The sequence below is a fragment of the Henckelia pumila genome, unplaced genomic scaffold, assembly GCF_033568475.1.
Source record: "Henckelia pumila isolate YLH828 unplaced genomic scaffold, ASM3356847v2 CTG_525:::fragment_3, whole genome shotgun sequence".
In the NCBI taxonomy this organism is placed as follows: domain Eukaryota; kingdom Viridiplantae; phylum Streptophyta; class Magnoliopsida; order Lamiales; family Gesneriaceae; genus Henckelia; species Henckelia pumila.
In genome coordinates, this window is record NW_027331857.1 from 3,499,250 (window position 1) to 3,517,740 (window position 18,491).

At 38.2% G+C, this 18,491-nt stretch overlaps 1 protein-coding gene across 1 annotated transcript; it reads left to right on the plus strand.

Annotated features, from left to right (window-relative positions):
- The first annotated feature begins 665 nt into the window (after positions 1-665).
- Positions 666-4,552, plus strand: LOC140873136 (palmitoyl-acyl carrier protein thioesterase, chloroplastic-like). Its single transcript, XM_073276117.1, has 7 exons — positions 666-942; positions 1,735-2,365; positions 2,481-2,614; positions 2,749-2,862; positions 3,177-3,348; positions 3,449-3,517; positions 4,097-4,552. The coding sequence occupies exons 2-7, from the start codon at positions 1,853-1,855 to the stop codon at positions 4,364-4,366; spliced, it is 1,272 nt and encodes a 423-aa protein (XP_073132218.1). The 5' UTR covers positions 666-942; positions 1,735-1,852; the 3' UTR covers positions 4,367-4,552.
- Positions 4,553-18,491: the final 13,939 nt, after the last annotated feature.

Here is an 18,491-nt window from a genome sequence, read left to right on the forward strand (position 1 = left end):
CGCTATCAGGTTGATGAATAATTTCATCCTATCTTTACGAACATTACCCTGATGATGTATTTAAATGTGGATATTTATCAATATTTATGAGGTTCATTGAAAAAATAGTAGGATCCATATGTATTGATATATCTCAACCCTTAAATCTGCACTGATGAGACAATGTTGGTATTAGTAGGATTTAACTTACCTAGGTTGGCTAAAAGACACCGACAATAAACAAAAACATAGAATATTTGCTTCTGTAGAAGAAACAATTTGATCCTGATTTATGTGAGGTAAAAAAGAAACCAAAATTTCAAAGTGTTAGGTTGTATGGATTGATAAGAACTATATAGTTTAGTATTCACAAATAAATGGATAACATTATCCATCCATAACAAAAAAACAGAAATCATTTATTCTCACGATCAATTTGTTCTGTCATCACACTAATATGTTCCCTGAAACCAATTATTTTAATTTTTAATTTTTTTTAAAAAATAAGAAAATGATGAAATTGAAGCCAAATCGTAGACATCTATCTAATTAAATTTAGTTGACCTAATTTATAATATATAATGTTGAAAAAGGTGAAGAAGTATGAGCTATGAAGGGAGGGATGGGGGGTGGTGGGGGTCCATGAGGAGGCGGGAGTGCCAGGTTAGCAATGGGAGGACTTCTCTGTTGCTATTAAAGAGGAGCGAATTGTGGGACAGCGGATGCGCCAAATGCCCACCACTCACTCATCACCTGTCCCTTTCCCCTCTCTCCTTTTTCTTGGAGAATTTTCCATCCTTTTTCCAATAAACCTCAACAAAATTCACACAGAATCTTTCGGGAAACATTTTTTTATTTGAAGATTCTGTCGGGGGGAAAAAAATCCGGGCGGAGGAGGGGCCAGACCATCGACTGTTTCAAGCCCTAGAAGGAATTCGACTTTCCAGGGTTTGCCCGATCAGAGTATGATCTTTTTTTTCCTGCTCTAATTGATGTACATTCGATTCACATGTTCTTTTTCCCCCCTACATTGGGATGGTGGGGTTTTTTTTTGTTTTTAGGTTTTTGCAATTTTTAGATTTAAATTTATTGATTGTTGGATTTGCATTTGGAAAATGGCGGGATTAAATTGAGAAGGAATACTGAATATGAATATTATTAGTCTGTTTTTTGAATTTGAATTCGTGGGTAACTACAGCGGTCTTTTTTGTTGTCGAATCCCTAGATCTGTCTGTATATCGTCTGGCTTTTGTCCTTTTTAAGGCGTCTAGAGGAAATTTTTTGGCTATCGTGTCGTTTGAGGTCCGAATCTGAATTTTGGGTGTTTTAAATTTCTGGGTCTCATTTTGTCTTGGCACAAGAGCGTTTTTTTTTCTTCGTCCGCCTCGAAGGATAGCCATTAGAAACTTCTCGTGAAGAAGTTTTATACCTGGTAAATTTCAAATTTTCGCACAGTGAGCTTCGTCTATTTTTATGTGAATTGCTTGAAATTATTCTCTCTTCGTGAGGATGAAAATCATGTTTTTACCTTTTCGATTTTCTTTGGCCTTTTTTCTCATTTTCTTTCCCTTCTTGTTATTCTCTATGTTTTCAGCCATAGATTTGCGTGGCAAATATCCATATCCATTCCCGTTCCTTAATTCTTGGTGTACAATCTTGCTTAAGCCTCTCGGGTTACTGTAAATATCAAGTTATTATCATCAATCTACATTGAGTGTCTATAGATCATTATTGTAAATCTCAATGGATTTGCAGAGTTGACAAGCCTCTTTTGGATTAATTTTCGGGTAACCTTGTGGGTAGCAATTTGCCGACGATTCTCGAATCTGCCATCCTGTCATAGCTTATCCGGAAAGATTCTACTAACGCTACCATGGTGACGGCTGCAACAACTGCATTTTTCTCAGTAGCTTCTCCAGCTTCAGATTCTTTTGGAAAAGCATTGGGAAAGAATGAAGGAAACATTCCTTCAAGTATTGACGCATTTGGGAATGGAGTTAAGTCAAAATCAGCATCTTCTGGACGTTTACAGGTTAAGGCGAATGCACAAACCCATCCCAGGGTCAATGGGAAAAGGGTTGGAGTAATGGATGGTCATAAGATTGAAGATGAGGTGATCTCATCCCCTCCTCCGAGGACTTTTATCAACCAATTGCCTGATTGGAGCATGCTCCTTGCTGCCATTACAACAATATTTCTGGCAGCAGAGAAACAATGGATGATGCTTGATTGGAAACCGAAACGATTAGATGTGATTGACGATCCCTTTGGTTTAGGGAGCATCATGCAGAATGGTTTGATATTTCGTCAAAACTTCAGTATCAGGTCATATGAAATAGGTGCTGATCGGACTGTCTCTTTAGAGACGTTGATGAATCATTTACAGGTACACTAGGATTTCTTTGTCGAGTTGCATTTACATGTCTGTATTGTTTTCGTTAGTCGGGAATTACTGAAAGCTGAAAGTCTTCTATTTGACAAACTCTTAACTTTTTCTACAGGAAACAGCTCTGAATCATGTAAAGACTGCAGGACTGCTCAATGATGGCTTTGGTTCAACTCCTGAGATGTCCAAAAGAAATTTAATTTGGGTGGTTGCTAAAATGCAGGTTCTCGTGGATCGCTATCCTACTTGGTAAGTTTTTATTGCCAAAATGTTGTATTGCCTAGCAGGAAGTATTTTTTTTATCCCATTAAACTCGAGTCTGCAATCTTGTGGTGGATAGACTCGAAACAGATTGTGTAGTAAGTTATATGTTTATCTTGCAGGGGTGATGTTATTCAGGTAGATACTTGGGTAGCTGCTTCTGGGAAGAATGGCATGCGCCGAGACTGGCTTATACGTGACCGTAACACTGGAGATATCTTGACTAGAGCTTCCAGGTTTGAATTTGCTGGACGACTTTAGAACCTATCCTATCAATTAGACATATTTTTCCAGTGATCTTTTGATGTTTGTCGTTTCCTTTTTTTTCCCGATGCTATATACTTAAGTAATTTACCGTTCAATAAAATATAAAAAGTTACCAAATGACTATTATAACTTGAGAATGCGGGTGATGAGTGGAAAATGAGTATCAATATGCTTTAGAGATCTAATCATGTCTGAATTAATGGAATTAAAGATTGATTTTTTTCCAACCAGGTAATCGAGTTTAATTAACAGAAATGTTTGCCCTTTTGTTACATGGCATTAGTCAATGGGTGATGATGAATAAAGAGACCAGGAGATTAGCTAAAATTCCAGATGAGGTTCGGGATGAAATAGGTGGCTATTTTGTGGATTCTCCTCCTGTGGTGGACCGGGAAACTAGGAAGCTACCAAAACTTGATGATACAACTGCAGATTATATCCGTACTGGTTTAACTGTAAGCAGTGGACTATTTACTTTTCAAAAACTATTTGGCATACGAGTATCACCACAGGTTCCCTTCTCTTTACCTTCCTATATAATCTACTCGCGTGCAGCCTAGATGGACTGATTTGGATGTGAACCAACACGTGAATAATGTCAAATACGTTGGCTGGATTCTTGAGGTGAATATTTTTTCTCACTCCTTTGTTAATTTGACTTACGATTTGCTCATTTTGTTGCTTCTAGTACATGAACGTACTCTTTTTTTTTTTAATCACAAACATGTTGCAGCATTTTCTTTTTTCCCTTCCCTTCTCCGATTTAGTGCATTGTGACACATATTTTTCTTTGATTTGGAAAATGTTAGAATTACTCTCAAACTCTATCATGTTTCTAAATTCTAGAGAAGATTGTATCTGTGATGAAGTGAGCGTACCGCTCTGGTGTTCTAGCGTTTTGTTTCTCTTTTCATTGTCATCGACTGTACCTCATAAATAATTAATGTTTGGTCCACTGAGCTTTATGCCATGTTTTTTCATGTTTTCCGAGAGATTCATAAAGTGAAATCCCAATCGTAGAAGTAAATAAACTAAATTAAAATTGGAGATGAAGAAAACTTTAAAAGTCTCAGGAATACTTTTAAATGATGCATCTCCCATAATGCCATCAGATAAATACAGTGTATCATCCAACTTTTAATGGTCCATCGTGTTCTTTGCTTCAACTTAATTGCATTTGTTGCATGCCTTTTTTCATTGTAGAGTGCACCATTGCCGGTCGTGGAGACTCATGAGCTTGCTGGTATAACTTTAGAGTACCGGAGGGAATGCACTAGAGACAGCGTGCTGGAGTCTCTCTGTTCTGTACTGGATAAGAGCATTGGTGATTTGGCAAATCCTGGTTTTGTTGAGTGCCAGCATTTGCTGCGATTAGAGGGTGGTGGTGAAGTCATCAAGGGAAGGACTGAGTGGAGGCCCAAACATGCTGACAGACTGGGGAGCATGAGTGAGCACCCAATGTGGACTGTCTAGTGCCACGTCTTTGTGTCTGGCTTTCTCATAGAATATAACTCCTCTGTTCTTTGTTGCTTATTAATCATCCTCCTGTGAATCCTATCAGTATATTATAGTTTCCTAAGTTTGGCCTTTTTCCCTTCATTGGGAGAGAGATGCAAAGAACTTCAAGTCACTGTAATTATATGTTTTTTCTATCTCTTAGCTCGGCTTCGTGTTATTTCAATTCTTTCTGGTTGTGTTGGATTGATGATTCTTTGTTGTTTCAAACGAAGGTTGATTATTTTGAGGAACTAGAGATGCGGTTAAGTACACGCAATATCCCCCAGTTCTTTTTTGGGTTTCGACATTTATGTAGACTGGATGAGTACTATACTATGAGCTTGTGTATATATGAATCTGTTATCTGTAGCTTTGATTGTTCTGCTCCATTGGGCAACCAGTATTCTCCCAACTTGAGTCGGCTTGCTCAACCTTAACTTAATTTTTGTTGTTTGGAGTTGACTTTCAGACTCAGTTATATTTATATTTTTTAGTAATGTAAAATAAAAATGATTTTGTAATGGATTATTTCTACACGTGTCGTATACTAATTGATTTGATAAATTTTTAGGATTTTAAAAATGGCGAAATACAAACAGATTTTTTTCCCCCTAGTTAGCTATATATAAAGTTGAAATTGTTCATAAAAAATAAAAATATATGGTAAAAAGTAAAAACTCCAAAATCAAAATATATCAAACTCTACACTTTATAATATTTTTCTCTCAACTCAATTGTGATTTTCATCACAAATGAAGACCTATTTATAGATCCACATTTGAGATTAGTCCAAAAATAAATATATCATCATCTACATCATCACACACTAATTTTCAACATTTTACAACTCAATATTCAACATTCAATATTCAACAATAATAAAATAATATATTTTCAACACTCCCCCTTGTTATGATGATCGTCATATGATGATTGTCTTTATTACGTGTTTTATGATGCCTCGTTAAAAACCTTACTTGGAAAAACCCAGTGGGATAAAAACCATAGCAAAAAAAAAATAGTGCAGCCACGTAAACTCCCTCTTATGTTAACACAAGTGATTCTTTACATATTCCGTAGATTGCGCTTCACAATGTTATATATATGTTTTCTGAATATTGTCGTAGGAAGCGCCTTTGTGAAGATATCTGATGAGTTCTCACTTGATTGAATTTACATATATCAATATCTTTGTTTTTCTCAAGTTCTTGAGTGTAGGAAAAGAACTTTGGGGGGATATGTTTGGTTTTGTCACTTTTGATGTATCCTTCTTTCATTTGAGCAATACATGCAACATTGTCTTCATACAACGTCACAGACTTCTTGTCTACTGATAATCCACAAGAAGTTTGGATATGTTATGTCATTGATTTTAGCCAAACACATTCACGGCTTGCTTCATGCAGCGTGATTTGATGAAGTTGTTACGAGTGTTTGCTTCCGTGAACGCCAAGAAATCGCGGTGCCTCCACGAGTAAATACATATCCGGTTTGGAAACGTGTCTTATGTGCATCAGATAAATATCCAACATCAACATAACCAATGATACTTTGATTGGTGTCTTTTGAGTACAAAAGTCCCAAATCTGTCGTTTCTCGTAGATAACGGAATATATGTTTAATTCCGTTCCAGTGCCTCTTTGTTGGATATGAACTGAATCTTGCCAATAAATTTACAGCAAAAGATATATCAGGTCTAGTGCAATTTGCAAGATACATAAGGGCACCAATGACACTTAGATATGGTACTTCTGGACCAAGAATAACTTCATCATCTTCACATGGATGGAATGAATCCTTTTCTATGTTTAATGATCTTACAACCATTGGAGTACTTAATGGATTTGATTTATCCATATTAAAACGTTTAAGGATCTTTTCTGTATAATATGCCTGGTGAACAAAAATTCAACATTCTTTTTGTTCGATTTGCAAACCCAGACAATACTTGGTTTTTCCAAGATCCTTCATTTCGAATTCTTCCTTCAAGTAATCATAACTTCTTGAATTTATTTATTCGTTCCAATGATGTTTAAATCATCAACATATATAGCAATAATTACACATCCGGATGTTGTTTTCTTGATAAAAACACAAGGGCATATTGGATCATTTACATATCCCTTTTTCATCAAGTGCTCACTTAGCCGATTATACCACATTCGGCCGGATTGCTTCAACCCATATAATGATCTTTGCAATTTTACAGAATAAAATTCTCTGGGTTTTGAACTTTGTGCTTCAGGCATCTTAAATCCTTCAGGGATTTTCATGTATATATCACTATCAAGTGATCCGTATAAGTAAGCTGTAACAACATCCATCAAACACATTTCTAAATTTTCAGACACTGCCAAACTAATCAAATATCAAAACGTAATTGCATCCATAACAGGAGAATACGTTTCTTCATAATTAATTCCAGGTCTTTGAGAAAAACTTTGTGCAACAAGTCTAGCTTTATATCTTACTATGTCATTTTTCTCATTTCGCTTTCGAATAAAAACCCATTTGTATCCAACAGGTTTTACACCTTCAGGTGTGAGGACTATAGGTCCAAAAACATTGCGTTTATTTAGCGAATCCAATTCAGCCTGGATGACATCTTTCCATTTTGCCCAATCATGACGAGTTTTACACTCACCAAAAGATTTTGGTTAATGATCCTCGTTTTCATTTATGATGTCACATGCCACATTATAAAAAAATATTTCATCAATATCTTCTATATCTTTTCGGTTCCATATTTTTCCAATATTAATATAATTGATAGAGATTTCACGATTCTCGTCAGTTTGTGGTTCTGACAGAACATTTTCATTATCAGGTGTTTTTTCTGGAACACCATTTTCTATTTTATGATCATCGTGTTTCTCTATGCCTTTTCTTTTCCGAGGATTTTTGCCCTTGGAACCGGCTGGCCTTCCACGCTTCAAGCGTTTTATGACATCATGAGTGTCTTTAATTTATTTCTTTAGAATTTCAATTCGAGCAGGGGCATTTACAACATGTATATATGATTTTGTTACCCCTTTTGTGTCTGCAAATGCATCTGGCATTTGATTTGTAATTCTTTGCAAGTGCACAATTTGTTGTACATCTTTCTCACATTGTTTGGTCCTTGGATCCAAATATAACAATGATGATACATACCATGTGATTTCTTTTTCGATGTATTTCTTTTCTCCCCCTAACATTGAGAAGATTTCTTCATTAAAATGACAATCAGCAAAGCGTGTTGTAAACACATCGCCTGTCTGAGGCTCAAGATATCGAATGATTGATGGACTATCATAACCGATATAAATACCGATTTTTCTTTAAGGACCCATTTTTTATCGTTGAGGTGGTGCAATAGGCACATACACCATACATCCAAAAATTATCAGATGAGAAATATTTGGTTCTTTACCAAATGCAAAATGCAATGGGAAGAATTTATGATATGCACTTGGTCTGATGCGAATTAATGCCGCAGCATGTAAAATTGCATATCCCCATATAGAAATAGGGAGTTTTGTTCTCATAATCGTTGGTCTAGCAATTAGTTGTAGACGTTTAATCAATGATTCAGCTATTTCATTCTGTGTATGAACATGAGCAACATGATGTTCAACGGTAATTCTCATTGACATACAATAGTCATTGAAAGTTTGTGAAGTAAATTCTCCAGCATTATCAAGTCTTATTTTCTTGATTGTATAATCGGAAAATTAATTCCATAATTTTTTTATTTGAGCCATTAATCTTGCAAATGCCACATTCCGAGTTGACAATAAGCATACATGTGATCATCTGCTAGAGGTATCGATCAATACCATAAAATATCGAAATGATCCACATGTTGGATGAATTGGCCCACAAATATCGCCCTGAATGCGCTCAAGAAATATGGGTGATTCTGTTTGGATTTTAGCTGGCGATGGTCTTATAATAAGTTTTCCAAGAGAACATGCTTTACATTGAAACTTATTATTCTGAAAGATCTTCTGGTCTTTCAATGGATAACCATGCGTATTTTCAATAATTTTTCGCATCATTATTGAACCAGGATGTCCCAATCGATCATGCCAATTTGTTAATATTGAAGAACTATTAACCACCATATTTGATTCGATTGGACTTATATGTGTATAATGCAATCCAGTAGGAAGCATTGATAATTTTTCAACCACATATTTCTTTCATGATTTATATGTGGTAAGACACATATATTTCTGATTTCCATCAGTTATCGTCTCAGTATCATATCCATGAAAATATATGTAATTAAAACTCAACAAATTTCTTTTCGATTGTGGTGAATATAAAACATCATTTATCAGAAATTTTGTACCATTTGGTAACAAAAATTGTGCTTTACCATAACCTTCAATCAAGTCTACAAGACCTGATATTGTATTTACCATTGTTTTTGTTGGTTTTATTTCCAAGAAATATCTTTCATCTCGCAAAATAGTGTGCGTTGTACCACTATCCGGTATGCAAATTTCCATGATATTATTTTCATGTTTGCTCATAGCATTTTCCATATCAAACTTCACAAAAATGCAATAAAGAAAAATTAAGTACAATACAAATGCAAAATATAACATTCTTTATAATACAAGAATGCATGAAAAATACAAATTTGTTACAATCTAGTCCCACCAATCTTTTAATCAATGTCTTCGAAATCATTCAAAAAATCTGTAACATTGAAACTAATTGAACCAATTAAATGGTCACTATTTTCAACAAATTTTGTCTCTTTTCCTTTCCCCTTTGTCGATTCTTTATAGAGCTTACATAGGTGCTCAGGGGTTCGACAAATATGTGACCAATGTCCTGGAATGCCACATCTATAACAAATACTCTCAGATCTTTTTGAGTGATTTTTATTTTCACTCGTATTTTCATGCTGCCTTTTTGGTGGGTGGTTCGTGACGTTCTTTTGAGATGAGTTATTGAAGTAACTATCTCGATTATTTTCATATCCACGGACACGACCATGATCGTGATCATTTTTACGTCCACGTCCACGTCCACGCCCACGTCCTCGACCTCGTCCACGACCAAAATCTGGTCTATGCCTTTTATTTTTGTTTTCATTTTTCATTACGACATTTGCTTCAGGAAATGACGTTGATCCAGTGGGTCGGGATTGATGATTTCTTATTAAAAATTCGTTGTTCTTTTTCGCCACAAGAAGACATGCAATGAGTTCAGAATATCTTGTAAAACCACACACTCTATACTGTTGCTGTAGAGTTATATTTGATGCGTGAAAAATGAAAAATGTTTTCTCAAACATTTCCATATCTGTGACTTCAGGTCCACATATTTTTAATTGCGAGACTATTCGATACATCGCAGAATTATAATCACTGACTTTTTTAAAGTATTGGAATCTCAACGCATTTCATTCATCACGGGCGGTCGAAAGTATCACTTCCCTTATATGCTCAAATCTTTCTTTCAGCCCTTTCCATAAAATCATTGGGTTTTTTTCTGTGAGATACTTACATTCAACCCTTCATCAAGATGTCGGCGTAAGAAAATCACTGCCTTTGCTTTATCTTGTGAGGTTGATATATTAATTTCTTTGATGGTATCACTTAGACCCAATGACTCTGTTGAATCCGATATTTTGGTGATAACAAACAACAACTCATTGTATAGGAATGTGCTGCCAACCATTGTATTTCAGGAATCTACTACAACTTCTACCGGAAGCTTGTCAACCGCCTTTGCCCTCGACCGGCTGAAGTCACAAGCCTATCGACTGGCTATCAAAACCAGCAGAGGATAAATCTATCTACCGGAAGCTTGTCAACCGCCTTTATCTCTCGACCGGTTGAAGTCACAAGCTTATCGACTGGTTATTCAAACCAGCAGAGGACAAATATCTCTACCGGTAGAATGCCAACTGCCTATCTAGATATCTCGAGACAAGTACCTGTGACAAGATGTTCTTTGCAGGATCCTTTATTAAAAGCAGAACCGGCGTTTCAGAAGATTTGTTGACTCCTGCAAATCAAGACAACAGGTTGTACCAAAATGGCAAAAACACAGAATGACTGCAGATAAAGCATTCGACCGTTTATTCCAGTTTTGGACCCTGGAAGTTGTCTGCAGTGTACGATCCTCATGCAGAATCATCAATGCATTTATGAGCATTAAATGTGCATTCAATGCAGCATCAGAACGTTCAAAATAAAGACGTTGATGATTGACCTATATAAAGGAAGATTGCTCAAAAAGAGAACAACAACAAGAACAACAACAAGTGATACGAGACAACGAAGAGAGACAAGCAACTCAGAAAATTTCAATCACTTGACTAATATCAAAAGTCCTCATCTGATATACTTGAGCACACTTACAAGATCATTCATCTGCTGCTCAAATAAACCCTCGCCTACAGTTCACATATCTGATCGTCAAGGATCATCCTAGGTATTTCAAGCCTCTCGACCGCTCTGCAGTCTGAGAAGCTCAACTCAACTATACTCAGTGTTGAAGAGACTTGAAGCTGCTCTGAAAGCTTCCACCAGTCTGATAAGAACTGAGAATCTTATCTGTGTAAATCTAGGAGTTTCGGATTAGGCATTGGATAAGTCCTAAGTCTGAAGTGGGTGTATTACAAGACGTTGTAATAACCAAAGTCTTCTAGTGAATTCCTTCCTAAGTGGAAGAAGGGGAGACGTAGAAGGATTAAGCCTTCGAACTTAAAATCGTGCTTTAGCATTTACTGCCATTTATCTTACATCCTGCTCATACATTGCATTATAAACTTTGCATCACTAAAACCTCTGAACTATTTCCGCACTATTTAAGTTGTTCAAAACGTTTTAGAAGTTGAGAAAACTGATTAAGTGAACTAAACCTCACTTGATCATTTTAAAGAAGAAGAAGAAAAGTTTCAGAGTGTATTCACCCCCCCTCTACCCTCTGAACCGATCCCAACAAGTGGTATCAGAGCGGGTTCCTTTCTCAACTGCTGATCTGAAGTTTTCAAATCATGACTTCTTTCAACAGAATTCCTATGTTTTCTAAAGAAGAGTATGATGATTGGAAAATTCGCATGCAGGCACATCTTGCAGCACAGGATGATGACATGCTATATGTCATAACAGACGGTCCTATCAAAATTATGAAGGTCAACCCAGCTCTAGCCGATGGTGCAGGACAAATGATTGAGAAACCAAGAGCTGAGTAGACCACTGAGGACAAAAAGAAGGCCAATCTTGACAATGTGGCCCGGGACATCCTATACAAAACACTGGACAAGAATATGTTCAGCAAAATCAAGTCATGTTCCACAGCAAAGGAGATTTGGGAGAAGCTCACTCAGCTGTGTGAAGGGAATGACCAGACAAAGGAAAACAAGCTCACTCTGGCCATTCAAAAATATGACAACGCCAAAATGAAGCCAGGGGAAACCATGGCTGAATTTGATGAACGGTTCAGTAGTATCATCTGTGATCTTATTGCTTTAGGTAAAACTTATACTAACCGTGAAATTGCTGTGAAGGTTATGAGAGCTCTGCCCAAAGAATGGGAGATCAAGACAGTGGCCATGAGAGAGTCAAAAGACTTGAGCAAGGTTGAACTGCATGATCTCTTTGCAGATCTCAAAGCCTATGAGTTCGAGCTCAACATGAGAACAGAAGATGAACCATCTACTTCTCAACCAACCAAGGCCTTAACCTCAACCGTGATATGTCCACGGTCGAGGAAGCTCCAAAGAGATCAGCTGAGCAAATCAGCAATGAAGCCATGACACTCTTTGTCAAGAAATTTGGTAAATTTATGCGTAAAAACAATTCTAAATTTAAAAATTATCATAAATCGGACCATACAAACGATGGTCCTACTTGTTTTAACTGTGGAAAGCCAGGCCACTTCATTGCAGACTGCACCAAGCCTAAGAACAATGATCAGAAGCAATTCTCCGAAAGAAGAAGGGGTAAGGAGGATAAAAGGACGTTTAGAAAAGGAAGAGACCAAAGGGTTCTAGTAGCAGACGAAAGCAAAAGCAAGTGGGCTGAGTCTGACTCTGACAACTCCAATACCGGAAGCTCTTCAGATGACAGCGATGATGAAAAAGTGGAATGCCTTATGGCCGACATCGAAGAAGAAGCTGAGGAGGTATTTGACTTTGGCTCACCTGAATTTACTCACAGTGATTTAGTTACTGCTTTACACGAAATGGCTAATGAATACAAAGCATTATCCAAGGAGTTCGAGGAAGTAAAGGCAGAAAGAGCTGACCTAAAAGATAAGTCAAGCAAATCAAGCTGCATGCAGCAAAAAGAGCTTGATGGTCTTAAGGTCAAGCTAAGTCTGCTGGCTACTGAGAACGACACCTTGAAAAGAGTATTCCAAGCTACCTTGATTGAGAATAAAAAACTACTTGAAACCATTAAGGCTTGGAATAAATCTTCGGTAACCATTGACAAGATTCAAGAAATCCAAAGACCGGTACATGATAAAACCGGTCTAGAGTTTGGAACAAATGAACAGTCTATGGAATCCTGTATTCAGTCAAGCCTGGACAAAGGCAATCTTAACAAAATAAGATTTGTCAGGTCCAGCACGATATATGAACACGATAAGTGCAGCTTTGACAAAAATCAGAAAGTATCGAACGAACGAAGCTCTAAGCATAGAGGGCTGGGATATGTGGATCCCCAGACCTCTAATCAAAGAGGAACTTGGATCAAACCAAAACCTAATGAAAGAAGAAAGGGAAACCAATCTAATTTCAAAAGGCCATGGAATGAGTCTAACTACTCTAAGAAAAGATGGTCAAAGGAGAAGCCTTACCAGTACTTTAATTGCAGGCCAGTTCAAAAGAGGTACAGGCTAACTGATGAAAATAAAAAAGGCAAGCAGCACACAGCAACCTCACAAGCACACACATTTACTGCCTATCGACCGCACAGATTTCTGGACACACACACGGGCAAACCTGTAAGGGTGTTCCAGGTGTGGGTCCCGAAAGGGCTAATCCGACCTGGACCCTACTAGATATAGGTACCAAAAGTTCTTCACTCTTTGCAGGTACTAAAAGTCCAAACGGGCGAGAAAACCACTTCTATCAAGGACACTACCTGGTATTTAGATAGCGGTTGCTCACGACACATGACAGGGAATCCAGAACTTCTAACAGAAGTGGTGTTGTGCAAAGGACCAAAGATCAGCTTTGGAGACAACTCCAAAGGTAAAACCGTGGGTAAGGGTAAGATCATCCATGGTAACATCATTATTAAAGATGTGTTACTTGTTGACAAACTATGCTATAATTTGATAAGTATTAGTCAACTATGTGACAATGATAATTCGGTCGAGTTTCACAAACACACTTGCCTCATAAAAAATGACAAAGGTGAGACTCTTATGACCGGTGTACGAGACCTAAACACCTACAAGGTAAACTGGTCTTGCTCACATATTTTTTCACGTACTTGTCTTACTGCTCATCATGATAAACATTGGTTGTGGCATAAGCGGTTAAATCATCTAAATTTTAAGTCCATTTTTAACTTGAGGAAGCATGATTTGGTTTCTGGTCTGCCCGAAGGAGATTTTATAAAAGACAAAGTTTGTCCTGCTTGTCAACTAGGAAAGCAGGTGAGAGCAACTTTTAAAAATAAAGGGTGTATGTCTTCTTCCAAATGTTTAGACTTCACATGGACCTATTTGGTCCTATACCAGTAAGAAGCATAGGGGGAATGAGATATGCTCTTGTTGTTATAGATGACTTTTCTCGATTTACTTGGGTCATCTTTCTCTCTTCAAAAGATCAAACTGCACCTCACCTGATTAAGCTTTTTAAACGCTTGCAAAATGAACAATCTACTGTGATAGATAGAATCAGGAGTGATAGAGGGACTGAATTTTTAAACACCACTCTTATGACTTATCTAGATGATCAGGGAATCAAGCATGAGTTGTCAGCTGCTAGATCCCCACAGCAAAATGGGGTGGCTGAAAGAAGGAACCGTACTTTAAAAGAAGCAGCCAGAACTATGATTGCTGATTCAAATGTTTCTCAAAGACTTTGGGCAGAAGCAGTTAACACAGCTTGCTATACTCAAAACAGATCTATGATTAATAAACGATTTAACAAAACTCCATATGAGATCTGGAATGGCACAAAACCTGATATTTCTTATTTCAAAATTTTTGGGTGCAAATGCTTTATCCACAACAATGGCAAAAACCATTTGACAGCCTTCGATGCCAAAGCAGACGAAGGAACTTTTATTGGTTACTCAGCCGTTAGCAGAGCTTATCGAGTGTTCAATCAAAGATCACTAACGGTCGAGGAAACCATTCATGTTGTTTTTGATGAATCTACTCTATGTACAGAACAAACTCAAGGGAGCATAAATGATCTGAGTCACAGACTGGAAAACACAAATCTACAGGAAGAGAGTGACAGTGATCTATATCCTCCAAAGAAGGATGATCCAGTTCCCTCTACCGGGTGTGATCAAACAAGGCCAGAAGTGGATCCACCGGTTGATAACAATCCTCCAGCCAATGATGATCCAGTAAACGAGGACGTTCATCAACCAATTGATGACAACCCTTTAGGGAATTATTTTAGGTGGAACAAAGATCATCCACCTGGGTTGGTCATAGGTGACCCTTCTGCTCCTCGAAAAACGCGTGGTCAAATGATTAATGAATTCTTGCATGCCGCTTTCATATCTCAGGTAGAACCCAAGAAAATAGATGAAGCTCTATCAGATGCCAGCTGGATTGAAGCTATGCAAGAAGAGTTGAATCAATTCACCCGCAACAATGTTTGGCATCTAGTTCCTCGACCGAAAAATCAAAATGTGATTGGAACTAGATGGGTGTTTCGTAACAAGCTCGATGAACATGGCACTGTTGTGCGTAACAAAACTCGACTTGTTGCTCAAGGATTCAGACAAGAAGAAGGCATAGACTTTGAGGAATCTTTTGCGCCAGTTGCAAGACTAGAAGCAATCCGCATCTTTCTTGCTCATGCAGCCTTCAAGAATTTTAAAGTTTATCAAATGGATGTGAAGTCTGCATTCCTCAATGGTCTACTTCAAGAAGAGGTGTACGTTGAACAACCACCAGGTTTTGTCAATCCTACTCATCCTCAATATATCTATAAACTTGACAAAGCTCTCTATGGATTAAAACAAGCACCGCGTGCTTGGTATGACACTTTGCTAAAATTTTTACTGAAACATGATTTCCAAATTGGAACGGTCGATAAGACCCTGTTTAAATTTGTAAAAGGTGATCATGTGTTACTAGTACAAATTTATGTTGATGACATTATATTTGGGTCAACTAACCCCAAGTTGTGCTCAAAGTTCTCTAAACTGATGAAGGAGAAGTTTGAAATGAGCATGATGGGCGAGCTAAACTTCTTTCTTGGACTTCAAGTAAAGCAACTTGAAACTGGAATATTCATCAATCAGTCCAAGTATGCCAAGGAATTGGTAAAGAAGTTTGGAATGGAACAATGCTCAACTGTATCTACCCCCATGAGTACATCAATTAAGCTTGATAAAGATGAAGGGGGAATTCCGGTCGAGGTAACCATGTATCGAGGCCTTATTGGTTCACTGCTCTATTTGACTGCCAGTCGACCGGATATCATGTATTCAGTTTGTTTATGTGCTAGATTTCAAGCCGCACCTAAGCAATCTCATTTCATTGCTACCAAACGAATACTTAAATATATTAAAGGAACTACTAATGTGGGTCTTTGGTATCCCAAAGATTCAAATCTTAATCTTATTGGCTATTCAGATGCAGATTATGCAGGTTGTAGAATTGATCGCAAAAGTACAAGTGGCACATGTCAATTCCTTGGAGATAGACTAATTTCGTGGTCAAGTAAGAAGCAGACATCAATTGCTACCTCGACCGCCGAAGCAGAATACCTTGCTGCTGGCAGCTGTTGTGCTCAAATACTCTGGATTCAACAGCAGCTTAATGATTATGGGATTCGGTCGAGTGAAGCTCCAATCTACTGTGACAATACAAGTGCCATAGCCATCACTCACAATCCAGTGATGCACTCTCGGACAAAGCACATTGATGTCAGGCATCACTTTATCCGAGATCATGTCTTAAAGAAAGAAATCAGGCTGGAATACATCTCTACCGATCAGCAAGCAGCAGACATATTCACCAAGCCTCTACCGGACGCTAAGTTTTCATATTTTCGAAATATTCTTGGCTTAGTAGATTTAAGTTAGTATGCATGTGTTTAGGGGGAATGATTGTCAATATGACATTAATAGATTAGCTGTTACGTTGCCATTAATATTGGCATATCATCCGCCTTTAACTAGTCTCTGACAGGCTTCGTACTAGCAGCTTGGTGCTTTGAACCAAATGACATTAATTGGGCGCCGTGATTATGCTCTTCAAAACTTTTTGAATTTCAAAAATACTTTTCATGACATCACCCTATGGCCCATAGGTTCCTATATATACTTCTTTACACTCGCATATCAATCTTTCACCTTTGCTAAAAACTTTCATATTGTATTAAACGCTCCATCGAATTACTCTCAAGCTTTTGCTTACTCTTTGCTCGAGTTCTTATCTACAGATATCATGTCGATCCAGAAGACTTGCCTCGCCATCAACTTTGATTCCGTTGTTAAGGCAAACAACGCAGGAATAACTGAGGTCTTCACCATGCTTGAAGCCTCTGGACTGAAGAAATTTCTGGAATGCAGCGCCATCTGCGATTTGCCTGTTCTGAAGGAGTTCTTCGCAACCGCTCAAATCGAGCATGGGACTATCAAATGCTTGATCAAGACAGAGGTCTACTCCTTCAATCAGAAGTTCTTCGCCAGCACATTTGATCTGCCCTCCAGGGGTTTGACAAAATGCACGGATCTTCCAGATGGTAACTGCTCTTATTGGTTGAAGGAGTTCTCAACTACTGATGCTCCGATCAAACTGCCGGCCCAGAAGACATCTCTCAAAGCTCCATTCAGGCTACTGACTAATATCGTGGCCAAGAATCTTCTGGCCAAGGCTGGATCTTACGACAAGGTGACGCTGGAAAAATTTCAATACATGGCTTGTATTGCCTCCAAGATCAACATAAACTGGTCAGACATTCTGTTCAATATTCTATGTGAAATGATCAGGGGCAAAGGGCAATCCGAGGGATTTGCTTTGCAAATCTGCCACATCTTGGGCGTCCTTGGAGTGGACTTTTCCAAGACTGAGCCTCTGCATCCCACCAAATGGCTCAACAAGTCTACGATTCTCAAATTCCTGAACAAGAAAGAGACTGTGGTCGACACCTTGCCCTCAACCGCAAAGGTTATTGCTATCCCTCAACCGCTTTCAACGGTTTCGGTCGTGGCCAAACCAGTCCATACCAAAAAGTCTGCCAAGCGTCAACTGATCATCGAATCTGACTCTGAAGATGAATCACGTGAGAATGTTCCACTGATTCAAGCTTTCAGAAGGTCATCACCTTCGGTCTCCAAAGCAGCTGTATCATCCACGCCTGCAGGCGAGAAGAAGAGGCAGCACAAGAAGCTAAAGTCTCTTTCTGGACTTGCTCCTACCCTGCCAACGGTCGAGACTACTACCGTTGTTGCTTCTACTGCTCCTCGTCCTACAAAAGGTGTGATAATCCGGGAAGGTGCCTCATCAGCTCCTGAGGTCACTCTAGCTGATCCCAAAGACAAAGGAAAAGGTGTGATGATCTACACACCCAAGGCTCAACCAGCAGCTACGATAGAACTCAATATGATCATCTCTCACGTGCTCCGTACTGTCAAGCGTCATCTACAACGTTTTGACAGATGGCATCACTCCCGCACTCACTTGACACTCGCTCAAATATTTCCTAAATGGAAATCTCTAAACGTCATTGAGCAGAAGATGCTTCTATTTGCTGATACTGAAGACATCGTGGAGGCTCTGGGAAGAAGACATCTCATAGACTTGAAGCTTCGAGGAAGCCTGCTATCACTGCTAATTAATGAGCGTGTCAAGAATTTCAAATCCAAGAGTCCTACCGCTGCCGATGACTTTGTGATTTTGACTGGACTACAGGATAGTCTACGTCAAATCACTCAACTACTTC